The sequence below is a fragment of the Thermobia domestica genome, chromosome 1 (genome assembly GCF_964235325.1).
Source record: "Thermobia domestica chromosome 1, izTheDome1.hap1.1, whole genome shotgun sequence".
Taxonomy (NCBI): Eukaryota; Metazoa; Arthropoda; class Insecta; order Zygentoma; family Lepismatidae; genus Thermobia; species Thermobia domestica.
Window position 1 is genome coordinate 168866637 of NC_137454.1, and position 16981 is coordinate 168883617.

Consider the following 16981-nt stretch of genomic DNA (forward strand, 5'->3'; position numbering starts at 1 on the left):
AACATGAAATTTGAAACATGAGAATTTTTGTTTAACATGATAGTTTTTGTTTAACTCGAGATTGTACAAAATTTAAGTATTTTATATTTATTAGCATAAAAGTTATGAGCGCGTGTTAATTTAAATGGTCAATTTACGATGGTTCGAATTCCATTTTAAACTATGAGTTCACGAAAAGGAACGTTAAACTTGAAGAAATAAACAAACAAATCAAAGTAAATGGTGCTTGTATGATGATGGTTGTGAACAAGCTTACAAAACTGAACGTCTCGTCATCAGAAAGCAAAAGAAAGTGAAGAAAAAATCCAATTGTATCGGTGTCAGTCACATTTTATGTTGAGATGATCGTGTGACTAGATCGAATTCTGATCAAATAAATAGCCTAATAGCTGAATGGCTGTAGTGGGAAATGACGAAGAAACGCTGCGATGGATTAGGATTAGAAATTATATTTCTGAGCTTTCGGCACGTGTGAAGGATGACGTCCCCCGACGATCACATTACCCGGGAAATTGGGGAGGAAGAAAAGTATGGAGAGGGAAGGAAGCGGGCTGGGACCTTATGTGAGGCATTTGCCTAGTGTGAACGAGGAAATGTTACTAAAGATAGCTCGCCTGAAACGGCTTTTACACTTTTTCGATCTAGTGTTCCCATCAGGAATCAAACCCGGGATTGCCCGCATCAAAACCGAGAGCGTTAGCGACTACGCTACGCGGGGTAAAAAGCTGTGATGAGTGGTGAAGGAAATGATGATTAAGAAAATTATTATTATTATTATTATTATTATTATTATTATTATTATTATTATTATTAATAATAATAATAATAATAATAATAATAATAATAATAATAATAATAATAATAATAATAATAATAATAATAATAATAATAGCATTCGCTGCGTTAGCATTATTATACTTAGTCCTAGAAGATGAAGAGGAGGATAAAAAACAGGAAAGGAAACATTAGAGAAAGGTAGTCCAGTACGTTTAGTCCAGGCTTAGTATCTTCTACTTCTGAGTGGACTAAACGGCTTATAAGGTTCGTATCTCATTCCTGCGTTCTTTTTACTCTTCCCCTCCGTTATTTCGGAATAATGATAATAATGATGGCGGTGGCAAAATTTACTATTATTATTATTCATCAATGTTATATATATATATTAATTTCCTAGACATTTTAATTTCTTAGACCGCTTTTGAATCGCTCATACCACGTGTAAACAGTTTTGAATGGCACCGTTTCATTGCCATACACTGATTTGACATTTCGTGAGCTTCTTTGCCACTTTTTTGTAGCGTAGAACAAAACTTAATGTTGGCGCGGGACAGACGCTCTTAACATGTCCTCACTCTTCTGCGTCTGGAAGCCAACTATCATGTCACAACACGTTCAAACTCGACACTGACTGTACCAAAGGTTTAGGCTACCGGACTTACTAGTTGAAATGAATAGAACGTCGATAGATTGCACTGTGCAAATACATTCACCGTAATTTTTGATCACACCTTGTATGTATGTTCCAGCATGACTGTGGAACGCCTGGAGCAATTCCCCAAACTCTGTACACATATGACTTACAATCTGGAAACAAATGCATTGCGAGAAGACACCTCCATCACCCCTAGGCTCTAGTATCTTATATATTTTGTTTTACACAAGGAATCATGTAAAAATAATAATAATAAAAAAAAAACAACCGATATTAGAGATATATACTAACTACATATACTGTATATTTTTTTCTACAATATTCCAGATCCAAATTGTGCTGAAAAATGGTCAAGTTGAAATAGAAAGACATGGATACATCGCAGATTTTAAAAATTCATTATTTGTTCATCGAAGTATGGTAGAATCCATAAATAATGTTATCAAGGTAAATGCTGTTCGAAAGATAAACTTTGACATTTTTATATTTTAATAAGGCTAATTCAGCTATTCATAGAATAATAGAATAGAATAGAATATTTGTCATTAAGTCTGTATACGTCAAACAAAGTTATACAAGTAAATTCCTTTTTTCTTAACCTATACCAATATATTTTTATCTTCCTCAAACTCCGTAACATTATAATAGGGAACAGCAATTAACCAATGATACACTTTGTTTTCAAATTGAGTAATATAAGGTAGATAAATTTTGCATGTGTATTGGTAGCCTGCTCATAAATTTTATACCTTGTATTGTATAGCTATTTTTAACTTTTGATAGCCTGCTATACAATATATCAACCTGTTTCGCAGATCTTGTATAATATGAATATCTTGTCTACGCTACATATACGAGGGTGTTAATGACATATACCGACAAACTGTAAGAGGTGATTCCTCACATTAAAATAAGGGAAAAAGTTCATATGGACCTATGGGGAAAGATGCATAGTTTCAGAGCTAGGGCTGTCCAAAATAGTGAAAAAGCCAAATCCCGAGAAGCCCAATTTCGAATTCGAAAAACTGTAGATGTTGGTCCTTTTCCGTGTAAAGGAAATCATTCATACGCAGTCCAAAAATGCACATTTCATTAATGTTCAATGGGTGTACAGAATATTTCTTGCACGATGTAATTCCTAGGCATGCCATCAATCGAATTTTAAGGTATGCTCTGATTTTATAATTGGTCCAAAGTGATGATAAGTCTTGATAGCAGTGAATACGGAATCCTTTGGCGCGATGTCGGAAGTGTTAAGGATCGTAAGCAGCACGGTCTCGCGTGTTTTCTTTCACGCTTATAAGTGAAGAAAACGTGAAATATACTTTGACGAAATACATCGCATCACATGTTATTCTGAACACAAAAGAACATGGAGATACCGGTTCCTAACCCTTTCGACTTCTCTCCGAAGCATTGGATGTCCATTGTTGTTAAGGTTTACCTCCTGCCTACTTTGGACCTCCCTTGAAATCAGGGTATATCTGAAAAATCTATTGAGAGCATATCTAAGAATTACACTCTGTAGGGAAACCTGATACATCTATTGAAAATTGATGAAATATGCACTTTTGGATTGTGTACGCATGACTTCCTTTACGCTGCTAAGGACCACCATCTACAGTTTTTGGAATTCGAAATAGGGTCTGTTGAAATTTAGCTTTTCCGCGATTTTGGACAGTCCTAGCTCTGAAACTATGCACTTTTCACCAAAGGCCCATATGAGCTTTTTCTCTCATTTTGATGTGAGGAATCACCTCTTACAGTTTGTCGGTATAGTTCATTAACACCCTGTATATATATCATGTACGTTAGGACAGTTTTAGCTTCTTGAGGACATCGTGATTTTCTGCAAAACCAATAATGTTCCCACATCGATAATCCACCCCTTCATGAACGTAAATTTCATCTAATTGTAAAGCAACCCATCTATCTGTTCCATTTAGTTTTTCACCAATAGACATCAAGAAACTGTTGTTTTCTTTTTTAATATTTGGTGAAATATGAAGGGAAGCTGTCAGTCGTTGCAAATATTTCGGGTGAGGCAATTCTAGGATGTTTTTTCTGAGAGCATCATAACATTTTTTAGGCTGCATGTAAATGATAAAGGATGTTAAAATCATCCGCGGCGAATATGTTTTCTTTGAAGAGAAAATTAATGAAAATTGTTCAGAAAGAATACCCACTTGGTTAGCTAATTCTTCAGAGAACTCATTATTTGTCAGAGAACTAATTAAATTTTGCATATTGGATTTTACGTTCTACACTAGAAACAAAGTCATTCATAGTGAATTTGCAAATGATTTGTTCTAAGAAACTCCATTTCTTAAGTAAAAGTTCTGTCCCAAGAATTTCATTCAGGTTTTGAAAGTAACCTTGATTGTTTTTCAAATACACAGATACTTTTAAATTATTATTTACATTGATATAAAACTCTATGCTCATGGAATTAACATTTACGGAATATACTACAAGTTTATTATCAAAAGCTTTGAAAGCAAGAGCTCTATCTTCATATTGCATTTTTGCTAACTTACTATCGATTCCTTGCTCGAATTGTTGAAAGTTTGCAATCTCATCCGAAGCACTGGCTTATTGTTCGGCGATTTTCTTCCTTTTGTCAATTTCAAAAGCTCTCTCGTCAGGGGTTTTTCTTTAACTGGCAGTTTCGTTGAAAAAGAACCAGGTAACCATTCAAAGATAGTGGGCACAGAACCAATTTTCAATCGCGGCTTATCGTACACAAAATCTTTGTCTTCACCTTTGGAATTCTTGTAGGACACCTGACGTTCGATGCAATCTAGCCCAAAATGCTTTATACAAACAACACTGGAATCTGAAAGAACCCAATCTTTTCTGGAGATATTTCGCACCCATTTTTCGCGTAATAATTGATCACTGGGGAAAGTGAAACACGAAACATATTCACCGACAACATTTTTGAGAGTATAATTACTTTTACAAACAGGAACACATCTTCGCGGCATTTTGAAAAAGGTCAGTGCACACTCACGGTTGATAAGACGCAGTTCCACGCCACTGAAGGTGCAGAAAACACGGCGGCCAAAAAAACATTTGAAGTGGCTTGGAGCTCGGACCCATTACGTCACACCCCCACCCACCAACGTTTCCGCTTGTATGAAGTCCGCCGTGGGTGTGCCCAACAATGAGTATTGTAAGCCACTATTTGCTAAGTTAAAAACTATGACTGTGATTAATCTGTATATTTATATGGTATTAATCTACGCAAGACAGAACGTTTTAACAATGGTTTATGGACAACATATACGTTCATATAACACCAGATCATGTACGGTACCTGAGTTGATAAACCATACTCTAAACTATCTAAAATTAAAATGAAATGAAATATTTCAGTTGAAGTCCCACAATTATTTCCTTGAGGCTAAGAAAGACGATGATTAATGCAAGTGAATGATAACGGAAGAATTGGTGGAATGAGCAAGTGAGAGGAAACAAGAGTACCCTGAAGAAACCCACGGACACGATGTTGTTCACCACAAACTTACTTGGTCCGAGATCGAACCAGGGACCCCACGCACGAGACGTAAGCGCTCTCTAAATTTAAAGAAAGCTATATAAGTGTAGGTATAAGATCTATGAACATGTTACCAATTTACATGCACCATTTGCCTATGGATAAATTTAAAACAAATATACAATGGTCTAGTGGCAATGGCTTTTTGCAAAATTAATGAATTCGTTAAATCTCAAAACTTATGTGCTCATTGGTGATACAAGAATGCAAATTTTTTATTGTTAACCGCACGTATAAAGTATGATACTATAATTTAGTATATAGTGACACATAATATTGACAATGACTATTTGCCTAGTTATGGACTTAACGACAATAAAAAAATATTCTATTCTATTCTATTTCATAAACGAGAGGTTAAAATTTCATTTAATTAGAAGCTTGTACCATATTTTAAGTAGTTTGTGTTAGAGATATTAAGTTTTTTTTCTTATAAATTTAAAATCTTATGAATATAATTGACATGCTCTAAACTATGTATTTCGAAAGTATATTTGCCAGTTTTCCTCTGAAACAAAGACATATTTTTCAAATCTTATGAAATAAAAATAATAATACGAGTCTTAAATATTATTTTTTATATATATGTAGTACTGGGGAAGAAGGAAGATACATGCAATGGAGCAGGCGATTAAATTCCAATGTGGAATACGGTTAATGGAATGGGAACACAGGAGACTACGTATGGTTATCCAAGATCTGCAGAAAGAAATGAAAGTTATTGACAGTACTTTCGTAAGTCATACTAATTACTTTCATGTAATTAAGCTCAAATGAAAGTGCTTTCTGTGTTGTAACTTTTGGAAGAAACTAAAATACCCAAATTTTAGTGAAATTCTGCCTTATGCATTAAAGTGTATTTATCTATATTTCAATATGACAAATTATGATGCTGTTGAAAGTATAAAGGTTATTAAAGGTATTTTACCCAGAAATGATTAGCGCAGTACAATTACTACTTCTTTAAAAGTTTTTGTATAGTTGATTTCCAAAGAACGTCAAGCTCACGGTTTACTTTACTATCTCGTAAAATTGTAACTATATTCTAAACCAAGAATGAGCATGAGTTATAAGTTAGCTTTTTAGGTCCAATCTGTGCAAAAGTAACTTTTATGCACTTCAATGTAGACAATGAAAGCAGTCAACATAATACAGATAAAAAAAGGAAAGCGACTTTAGCAGATACGATACCGGAGTTTGGTCAGTTTATAACTAGTGTAAATAAATCTATGGTTAAAAATATTTTGAACTGAAACTTTTCTAATGTGAAGAAGAGATTCTTATAATATCTTCGTTCGTAACTTGTAAGAGTGCTGCTGTTTCAAAGTAGCCTTATAGTTCAAACAGGCTATTTAACAAAATCTTCAGTTTCACTTATTACGTGAAATCCCCTCGTACGTCATTAATACAATTGATTTACATTCAATAAATCTTCTTAAATTTTCAACTTATTTCGGAAACTTCAGTTGAGTTTGGCATAAATTATCTCCGCTTATCTCATCATCTTTATCATCAACAGGTGGACAGTGTTCGTAGATTTCTCTAAGAAAATTTCCCTCAAATTGCTCAAAATGTTCCCTTTTTAAAATTTTCCCTAGTCTGTTAACTGTCCAATTCCTATGACAGAAGTTATGCGATAAGATTAACTTAGCTATATTAAAGGAAGTGCCAACCACATTTGTTTTATTCGTTTGCGTTTTTGCTTCTGTTTTTTAATTTTATCTTTCATTTTTTCTATAAAAAATACACATCTACACTGAGCTAACAATGGGTGGAAATTATGCTAGTTTGAATAGACACACACACACACGCATATATATATATATATATATATATATATATATGGTGCCTTCCATTTCAATTCAGGCAAAAAAAAATATAAAATTGTACCATCACCATCTCAGATATTGTTGAAACTTTTTAATAGTAACTAGACATGTTTTTAAGAGACCCATATTTTTTTGTTTTGTCGAAAAAAATTTTCCCGCCAAGTAATGGGCCATCAAAGACGGGGAGTACAATTTATGAATTGTAGAAGACATGGAAAATTGTCAATTTCGGAGCCTCACCATTCGGCTATGGAGACAGGTAGAGTTGTAATTCTTGTTGTGGTATGTACATAGGGATATAAATAAACTATATTTTATTATAGTTTGGTTTGCGCATGCGTATCTTTTTGTACATAAATTAACAAATGAACGTCAATTTATCTGAAAAGTAGAAGTTTGCGAATTTTTTTCGAGCACTTCCGGTTCGAATTTTAAAATTCTGTTTTCACGGTTGGTAAGACCTGGTTACCCGCTTTCCGAAAAAAATTTTGTATCGCTTCTGTGTGCAACCGTTTTGTTGCAAAAAAATTCGAGAAATTGTAAAATTTTTAAAAATCGCCATTTTCTCGAAAACATCATCTTTTAAAATTCTGAAATTTTGTCAGATGGTTCAGCTTTACATGAATAATAAACACACCAAATACCATTCTCGACCAATGCTTCATGAATTAACTGCAGCCTTTTAAAGTTAGCGAAGTTTCGTTAACTTTGATGTCACAGTTAGCAACACTGGGAACAATAAAAGTGCAATGATTTGATGATGTTTGTGGTTCACATTCATTAAATGAAGAATAAAATGTTTTCTTGACTGTTTTTTTTATTATTATTATTTTGATCAAGAAGGCTCTCTGAAATAGTAAAATGGGCTTCCCCCTACTCCTTCGTTTTGTTAAACCGAAATAATCTGAGGTGGAAATTACGATTACGAAACGTACAAATTTCAAGTTCACTTACTTAAAATGGTCTTCGGAAACAAAATTTCACTGATTTTTTTTTTTTTTTTTTTAATATTTTTTACATGGACCAATCATTTGCTTGATTGGTGTCTAATAGCATGTAACCGTGCAGGTGCTCCAATAGGTGTTGGCTCACTCACAACTTGTCCAGGAGTGGATCTAGGGGATTTTTTTAATTTTATATATAAATAAAAGCGATCTCAGAGTTTGGAGCTCGTAGCTCTAAGTAGCAGTATATCCTCCCCCTTCCAGAAGTCCGTCCTGGATCCGCCCCTGCGTAGCACATTGTCTGTAGTCATAAATGCTGAACGTCCATGTGGAAGCATAAACAGCACTTCAATTTCACGTAATTCATGATTTATTCATATTTCTGCTACGCACCACTGGTTATCATACATATATGTATGTAACAAAAGTTCCTTTTTTGCAGATTTCTTAAATCTACACTTTGAATTGCAGAAGTTCGATTTTGGGGGAAGCATGAAGTTAGTTCATGGTGACCCGTTACTGCAATAAAAACTTTGCCATTTTCCGAAAGCCAAAGATGACTTCGTTGAATACCAGTTACCGGTCGCATACTTTCCCTTTTTTCTTCCGGAAGTCGTCGAATTCAGTTCCAGGCAACAAAACGAGAGTAATACCCGGAGTTTGTACTTGCACTATACTCACGAATTCTTCTGCGGTTTTAGTGGGGCGCGGTGGCTCAGTGGTAGAGCGTTCACCTCCGGTGCTTGGGGTCCCTAATTCGATCCCAGATCGCGCCGTGTGGGCTTTGTGGTGGACAAACACCGTGCTCGTGGGTTTTCTCGGGGTTATCTCGTTTCCTCCCACTTTCTGCATTTCATTCATTTCTCATAATCACAGTCTCCTTTAGCCTAACCGGCATAATCGTGGGACGTAAAACTTAAAGATTTCATTTCTTTTTTTTTCTTCTGCGGTTTTAATACTGTGTATCTGTATTTGCCTAAGGTTATGCCGCGTTGCCACATTCTTTACACCTCCCCCCCCCCCTCAATACCGTCGCAGAGACCATGCATGGCCGGTTTCACTGCAAAACCACTGATTTATTGGACCTGTCTGCATCTCGAACATCTTAAATCGATTTTTAAAGTGGGATGCAGCACCATCAAAAATCACTGACACGGTTTGGGAAATTGTAGACACTTATTTTCTCGTATTCAAACCTTTTTCTATAAAGTATATTTTCGCTTTTATTCGAGTATTTTTGGAATCTTGTCTATGGCTATGAGTACATGAGCCGAATCGTGTGTTTTATCGTCGTTTATTACAACAAAACTGTCAGTTGTTTCATATTCCGGTGATAACTCTGAATTTCACTTTGCAGAATAACAGTCCAGTTTTCAGCGAAGTCCACATGAAGTAAAATAGAATTTGTATCTTGAAACTTTATACGGTGCTTTTCGGTAGCAATTAATTCTTGATGTAGTCATGAATTACAATTCTTACAGTTAAACAAGCAATGTACGATACGAAAACAGAAAGTGTCAGTTTTCTTTTAACGAGATTATTGTTTTCCCATATGGCATACGTAACACTTTCATTTTCATCAAGATCAATAATTAAAGACTCCACACTTATTCCTTCCACTCCAGGACATTCACCACATTCTTGAAGAAGACAGTTGTCATTTTCTACGGATCATACTACTAAAGGAAATAGGTCACTCATGACAGCTTCAATACAGGCTGCACCTTTGATTTGTAGCAACGCAGTAACAGCTAACTTAAAATTTGCACAACACACACACACACACATACATACACACTTCCCTCACAGGTTGCGGACTGACCCACTTTAGTCGAATACTGTAAAATTCCAAGTGACCAATTCTTATGTTGGGATTGTTCTATTTAAAAAGTCAGTAAATTTCTTTGGAACGCGTAAGAAAACGTTTCGATTTTTTTAACTTTTTGTCCTTTTTCGATCACTGTAATTACATCGCACTTAATTGAGACTTTGTCTGGAGCATTCCAAATCATCATTGAGGTAATAGTTCAGGCTTTTTGTAGATCATTAGAATTTATTGGATGGCCATTTCAAGTAAACTAAAAATTTGTGTGTTTCCTAATCGTAATTTCCACCTCAGATTATTTCGGTTTAACAAAACGAAGGAGTAGGGGGAAGCCCATTTCACTATTTCAGAGAGCCTTCTTGATCAAAATAATAATAATAAAAAAAAAACAGTCAAGAAAACATTTTATTCTTCATTTAATGAATGTGAACCACAAACATCATCAAATCATTGCACTTTTATTGTTCCCAGTGTTGCTAACTGTGACATCAAAGTTAACGAAACTTCGCTAACTTTAAAAGGCTGCAGTTAATTCATGAAGCATTGGTCGAGAATGGTATTTGGTGTGTTTATTATTCATGTAAAGCTGAACCATCTGACAAAATTTCAGAATTTTAAAAGATGATGTTTTCGAGAAAATGGCGCCCTAAAATGGCGATTTTTAAAAATTTTACAATTTCTCGAATTTTTTGCAACAAAACGGTTGCACACAGAAGCGATACAAAATTTTTTTCGGAAAGCGGGTAACCAGGTCTTACCAACCGTGAAAACAGAATTTTAAAATTCGAACCGGAAGTGCTCGAAAAAAATTCGCAAACTTCTACTTTTCAGATAAATTGACGTTCATTTGTTAATTTATGTACAAAAAGATACGCATGCGCAAACCAAACTATAATAAAATATAGTTTATTTATATCCCTATGTACAGTGTGCGAATTAGATAATCTATATTGGGGGGGATAAAATTAGGCCAAAGGACATAGTCTGAAGGTTCAAATTTCAAAATGAGACAATAAATGCCTTACCCCACACACACCCACACCCACACCCACACACACACACACACACACATATATATATATATATATATATAAAACTCTATGGCCTATGGAACCCGGAGGTTCAATGCCGCGTTCACAAAAGCTCTCCACTGACTTCTATCCTTAGCTAATTGGATCCAGTTCCTACTTTGTACTCCAATCTCTGCGAGATCCTAACATTGTCCTCCCATCTGCGCCTAGGTCTTCCTAATGGTCGTTTTCCGATTGGTCTTCCAGTCAAGACTTTGAAAGCGTTTCTACTTTCTTCCATTCTAGCTACATGACCCGCCCACCTAAGCCTCCTAGACTTGACGACCCTAACAATGTTGGGTAAACCATATAAATTATGTAGTTCCTCGTTATGAAGTTTCCGCCATTCCCCATTCCCGTTCCTCTTGGGTCCGAATATTCGTCTCAGGATCTTGTTCTCAAATATATATATATATATATATATATATATGTGTGTGTGTGTGTGTTGTGCGTGTGTGTGTGACATCTGTAATAAATAAGAGATTAATTTAATAATAATTTAATAATTAACTTAATAAATCTACCGACAATAACTGTATATTGTCTGACATACACACACCCCACTAAACCTTTCTGAACGTGTTTTAATGTTGTACTCACTCTTGTCCCCGTAACTCTCTAAGGTTTATTTAGTTAATAATTCGGCTCGAGCGATAGCCATGATCACAAGCATATGTTAATTTTTCCACTCATATTGAAAGCTTCCACTTTGCATTAATACATACAGGTTGCGAAAAGAAACTTACTTCAGTCTTGTGAAAACCACTAAAATTATCAGTTAAACCGGACATTTTTTAAAAAGAAAATTTAGATATTAGCCTATCAAATAAGAAATGAATTGTTGCTGGTCCCGATTTCTCACATCAAGATCAAATCGAAGGCCAAATATTAAAAATCTCTCAATTCAAATTTCGAGCTTGTGCTTCTACTTCCCGCTAAAGCTGTGCTCATCACGACTTTTTTTCTCCAAATATCGATTCCGTGATGGGCACAGAAAGTCAACACTTAAAAATTACTTTACTGTTAGGTTGAAGATGAGTTGATTCACTATGGGCTACGTTATTCAAATAAAGTAAAACATTACACTGAAGTTTTTCAGACAACATTAATTGCGTGGACAGCAAACTGTACAGCGAAAAGATGGAAAAATGAAGGGTTAACTTTAAAAAAACCCGCTCCAGTTGAAATGCTTATACAGACACGGACAATGACACGGAGAACCAGCCGTATTAACAAATGCTGAAACAAATCTTGAACTATTCGCTTATTCACCTAAAAATCACCTTCATTAACATGTCTGCTCACTAGGAGCGTATCCCCCAGCGTGTACGTTAACATATACTTACGAGAGAGTACCTATATCTCAGATTTTGAGTACAGTTTCAAAAGTTCATTTCCGTAAACTGTAAACGCAGTGATTACTATGCTAATTATCACAAATTAAATGCAACTTTTGAGTTGCATACACACAACCTCCTAGGGAATGAAGACCATGTGCTAACAAAGAGTACACTGGAAAATGAAATAACATGTTATAACAAAAATTAAAATAAGATGATAATAGATACAAATATAGAGGATTAATATGACATATCCGAACTTCGCCAAGTATGGTAGAAGAAGCTATTTGTTTACTTCTTCTTGGCCAACCGCTAAGAACATTTATAAATCTATATGTGGCTTTGTTATACGCAATTAGTACATTCAAATTCACAAACGATGAGGAACTGAAGGGTACGAAGGTACAGTTGCAAGTAACAACCGTAGTCATAACAATATAGTTCTACTAAACAACGTTGAAAATAGTGGGTAATTAGGTGGTAAGTAGAAATGACCAAAACTGAACAGTTTACATCGATCATTTCTAAATACAGCTAGAAGATTAAATTTACAAGAAATAACAAAAATCAGTGACATTTGGAGTTATACTAAGCATAGTTTGAGGGGGAAAGCGAGCATCCCCGGTGAGGATACTTCAGCTGACTTCTTTGGGGGGGAACAAAATGTGATTGATGGGGAAAATCCCCCTCATCCCCCCCGGTAATTCGCACCCTGCCTATGTACATACCACAACAAGAATTACAACTCTACCTGTCTCCATAGCCGAATGGTGAGGCTCCGAAGTTGACCATTTTCCATGTCTTCTACAATTCATAAATTGTACTCCCCGTCTTTGATGGCCCATTACTTGGCGGGAAATTTTTTTTCGACAAAACAAAAAAATATGGGTCTCTTAAAAACATGTCTAGTTACTATAAAAAAGTTTCAACAATATCTGAGATGGTGATGGTACATGCTCTGCCTGAATTGAAATGGAAGACACCATATATATATATATATATATATATATATATATATATATATATATATATATATATATATATACACAATTGCTATTGTATTGGTTTATTTCTTAAAAACGAAGAAAAATTTAAACATTTATATTGGTCAATCAGTCATTGCAAGAATTTTCCTGGATTTTCAACGTTTTATCGAAAAATTCCTTTTTCTAAATTTCCCTATATTAGAGAAATTTCCCTTAAACTACGAAGACTGCAGATAGTTTTGTGTCTGTATCATTCTTCGCCACGGCCGTCCCTGAATGACTGGAAACTAGTTGAAACTACATTCTTCTGTTTGCAAACTATCCAACACTACAAAGTGTTATCGATTTACCCACAACTTTAACTATTGTTTTCAATACAATTTTGAAATGAAATAAACTTTTGTTCCAATTATCCAATATTTGAAACTACTTTAGTTCGAACTAACGAGAGTCGGTTGTATGCGTCATTAACTAGCAGCTTAATGTAATTATAGAGAATGCAGCAGAGAAATCTGACGATTTTTCATCTTAAATAAAGAACAACCACTTACTGCAAGAAACTGAATTTAACATATGTTGTGCCACAGCTCAAGACACTTTAGGAAAATAGTGGTGCAAATCTTTGAATCCATGTCTTACCAAGAAATATGTCAGAAAAGTGTTCATTTTCTGAAAATCATGTCTGCGAGATAGTCGCCGTTGCTGCGAACACACTCTTGAAAAAGGTCTCGAAAGTTGTGCATAACCCTGCGCAATTTCAGCTGCTGTTTTCTGGATGGCGTGCTTGAATGTGGGGATATTTGTCGAATATATTTTGAAAATCTCACTTTTCGTGTAATCCTAGAAGAAAAATGATCATATTATTCAAATCGGGGGCTTTTTAGGGCTATTAAATATCACTTGGACATAAGATCATCTTGTTCGGGAACATGTTGCGAAGTAGGTACATGAATTATTTAGAAGTATGTCACCGGATTCCCATCTTGAAGATTTCAGATTGTCTTGGGATCGTAACCACACCGACGCATCTCAGGTTTGACAAACATGGTTAACATGTTAGTATATCGCTCTGAATTCGCTGTCAGGGAGCATGGGCGTTTCTGGCATGTTAAAATTGAGGGGACAGGGACGAGTATGATACTAGTGGACCACAAATAAAGTTACGTCAAAATTATGTGTAAACTGAAATCTACTTTACTAACGAGATCCCCTCTTTCTACCTTTACCAACACAATTCATAATAATTTTCTTCCATCGCTGGTAGGCTAAAAAAGAAAATTTTAGTTTTTTTTAATAATTGGTTATTAGATAATTTCTCCACCTTGACATTCCTACCGGTGAATTCCTACTCAGTGTTCTTAAACGCATTTAGAACAATCTAGTTTCATAGTCCTCACATATTTCGACTTTTTAGCTAGCAAAAGCTTAACTCTCTGAAAGATGTCTTACAATGACACTCTTGATTTGATTGCGAATTTCGATTTTTTTTTTAATTTTCATTCTTCTTCTGTATTCTTAATAAATGCAAAAGATATATTATCTACCGGTTTGTTCTTCATTTCGCAGTATGACTTTGAACTTGTCCAATGAACCATCCTCGTTTACTTCATTTCCCGTTTTAATATCTAAAATATACAGTTTATTCTTGTTATCATCCCGCTCCTCAATGTATTCTTTCCATCTTCCTCAAGTTGTAATTCGCTCATTTAGGCTCATTTCCATCTGCATTTTTTATATTCTCCCAAGCTCCCCTCTATTTAAATGAAATTTACCTTCATATACATAAACACAAACAAACTATTTGCTGAGCAAAACAATATATTCACATAAGAAACTACATACGTGTTACAGTTTCGCCAACTAACATTTTGGCTTCATGAGACACTATGAGATACATGAGAAACGTGCAGTCTTATATACACACAAGAGCTGGGACATCTTGCTTCTGATTGGCTCCTGGCAGCAGCCAATCCCCTTTAAGTGTTCTAATTTGTATTTCCCTATACCGAGGCTTCCTACCTGTTGTAAATTACACACACACATAAACAGAATGATCTTAGCACAACTAATCTAAACTAACAATTAATTGACATAAATAATTATATAACTATATATAAATACACATAAATAAATAAATATATAAATAAACAGATAAACATACAATTACGCATATGCTTAAAAAGACGACACACACATACAGTATATACACACATGCACTATACAACCACATATATATCTATATATAAATATACCATTATATATATACATATATATATACACACGTATATAGAGATAACTAATATGGACTAATAAATACATAAACACGTGTGAGACAATCAATATATATATATATATATATATATATATATATATATATATATATATATATATATATATATATATATATGCAACAACCATAATAGATATGTGTATTCAAATCTTATATTTTAAGCTTTTTTAACAACCTATTCCACTGTTGGTCGATGATCAGTCGAGTTCCAGTTCATAGCTTTATTACCCTCCATTTCTATAAACCGTGCCTCCTTCCATTTCCTAACTATGTTTCTTTCTTCCTGGCAGTAGAATTTTTACTTCATTCCAATTAACTGAATGTCCCGTGTACCTTACGTGTTTGTAGACCGCATTTTTGTTCCTTTCTAGCCTAACGTCATCCTTATGTTGTCTTATACGCTCTCTTAGTCTCTTTCCAGTTTCCCCAATATAACACATATCACACTCGCCGCACTGAATTTTATAAATCACTCCTTTTTTCTCCATCATTACCCCTTGTTCTTCTTCTGTCTTTTTCCTTCTTTTTTCCCTTATTACTTCCAGAAGCCTCTTGCTCCCTTTTCTGTAAGTTGAGATGCCCCCCATCTTCTTAAGCATTCTTTTAATGATTTCTGTTTCTTCTCCCAAACTTTCTATCCCCCGCCACATTTTTCTTCTTTCTTCTATTCCTCCTTCACTTTGCCCTCCTTCTCTGCTTCTTTCTTCTTTTTCTTCGTTTTCTTCTCCCATCTCCTTCTGTATTTTAGCCTCTTTCTATCGTATCCATTATTCTCCAGCTGCTTATGGAATGACTGTATAGTCTGTTCCGCCTTGTCTCTTTCACTGGTTATTTGCTTAATTCTATTCTCCATGTTAATGATGAAATTCCTCTTGGTCGAGTAATCTACATCACTTCTGGCGTGGCAATAGTTTCCCGACGCGCAACTTTTTTGATACCATTCTGTGTATATCACTCCTTGTTTCCTCCTTATTCTCATATCCAGGAAAACTATAGCCTCTTCCTTTTCTACCTCTAGCTCCAGTTGTATGCCTTTCTCTATATCCTCAATTTCTTTTACAAACTTTTCCAATTGCCGTACAGTTCCTTTCCAAATCCCCAAGCAATCGTCAACATATCTAGCAAAAAACACTAATCTGTCACTTCCTTTCATCCTTACTTTCTTCTCCCAGTCGTTCATAGTAATTTCTGCTAGCACTGGACTCAACCTGGAACCTATGCTTAGTCCTTCCTTGATTTTTACTAACTTATCACCTATAACACAATAACTGTTATTCCATATAGTATTCAGGGCCTCCTTCAGTCCTTCTCCACTCCAACCATTGATCTTCCTATCCTTCATCAATTTAGTGATGACTTTAACAATGCTGTTTCTTCTTAGACTTGGAAACATAGCCTTCACATCAACACTGAACATGATTGTTTTAGCTTTGCTGTGTCCTACTTCCTCCAACCTTCTTCTTAACTCAACCGAGTTTTTCACACTGCTATTGTCTTGTTGCCTCCTTAACATTTCCACAACCTTCTTTAACTCCTCCTCCAATGGTTCAAATATATTTCCTCGGCAGTATTAGATTGCCGGAAATTTTCCGTTCTTAACAAATATCAGTGATCAAGTAACAGTTCCTCAGTATTCATAAAATTGATTGAAATAATGTATAGAAATGTTAAAAAGTGAAATTTTCATGGCTCAGAAAATTTTCAGT

General features: G+C 34.9%; 1 protein-coding gene across 1 annotated transcript in view; it reads left to right on the top strand.

The window, feature by feature from the left end:
* Window positions 1–16981, top strand: part of LOC145690931 (cilia- and flagella-associated protein 43) — a 190326-nt gene that overhangs the window by 161851 nt on the left and 11494 nt on the right. The window contains exons 23-24 of the mRNA XM_081766380.1: window positions 1760–1879; window positions 5583–5726. Coding sequence (XP_081622506.1) covers window positions 1760–1879; window positions 5583–5726 — 264 coding nt within the window. The remainder of the gene's footprint in view (window positions 1–1759; window positions 1880–5582; window positions 5727–16981) is intronic.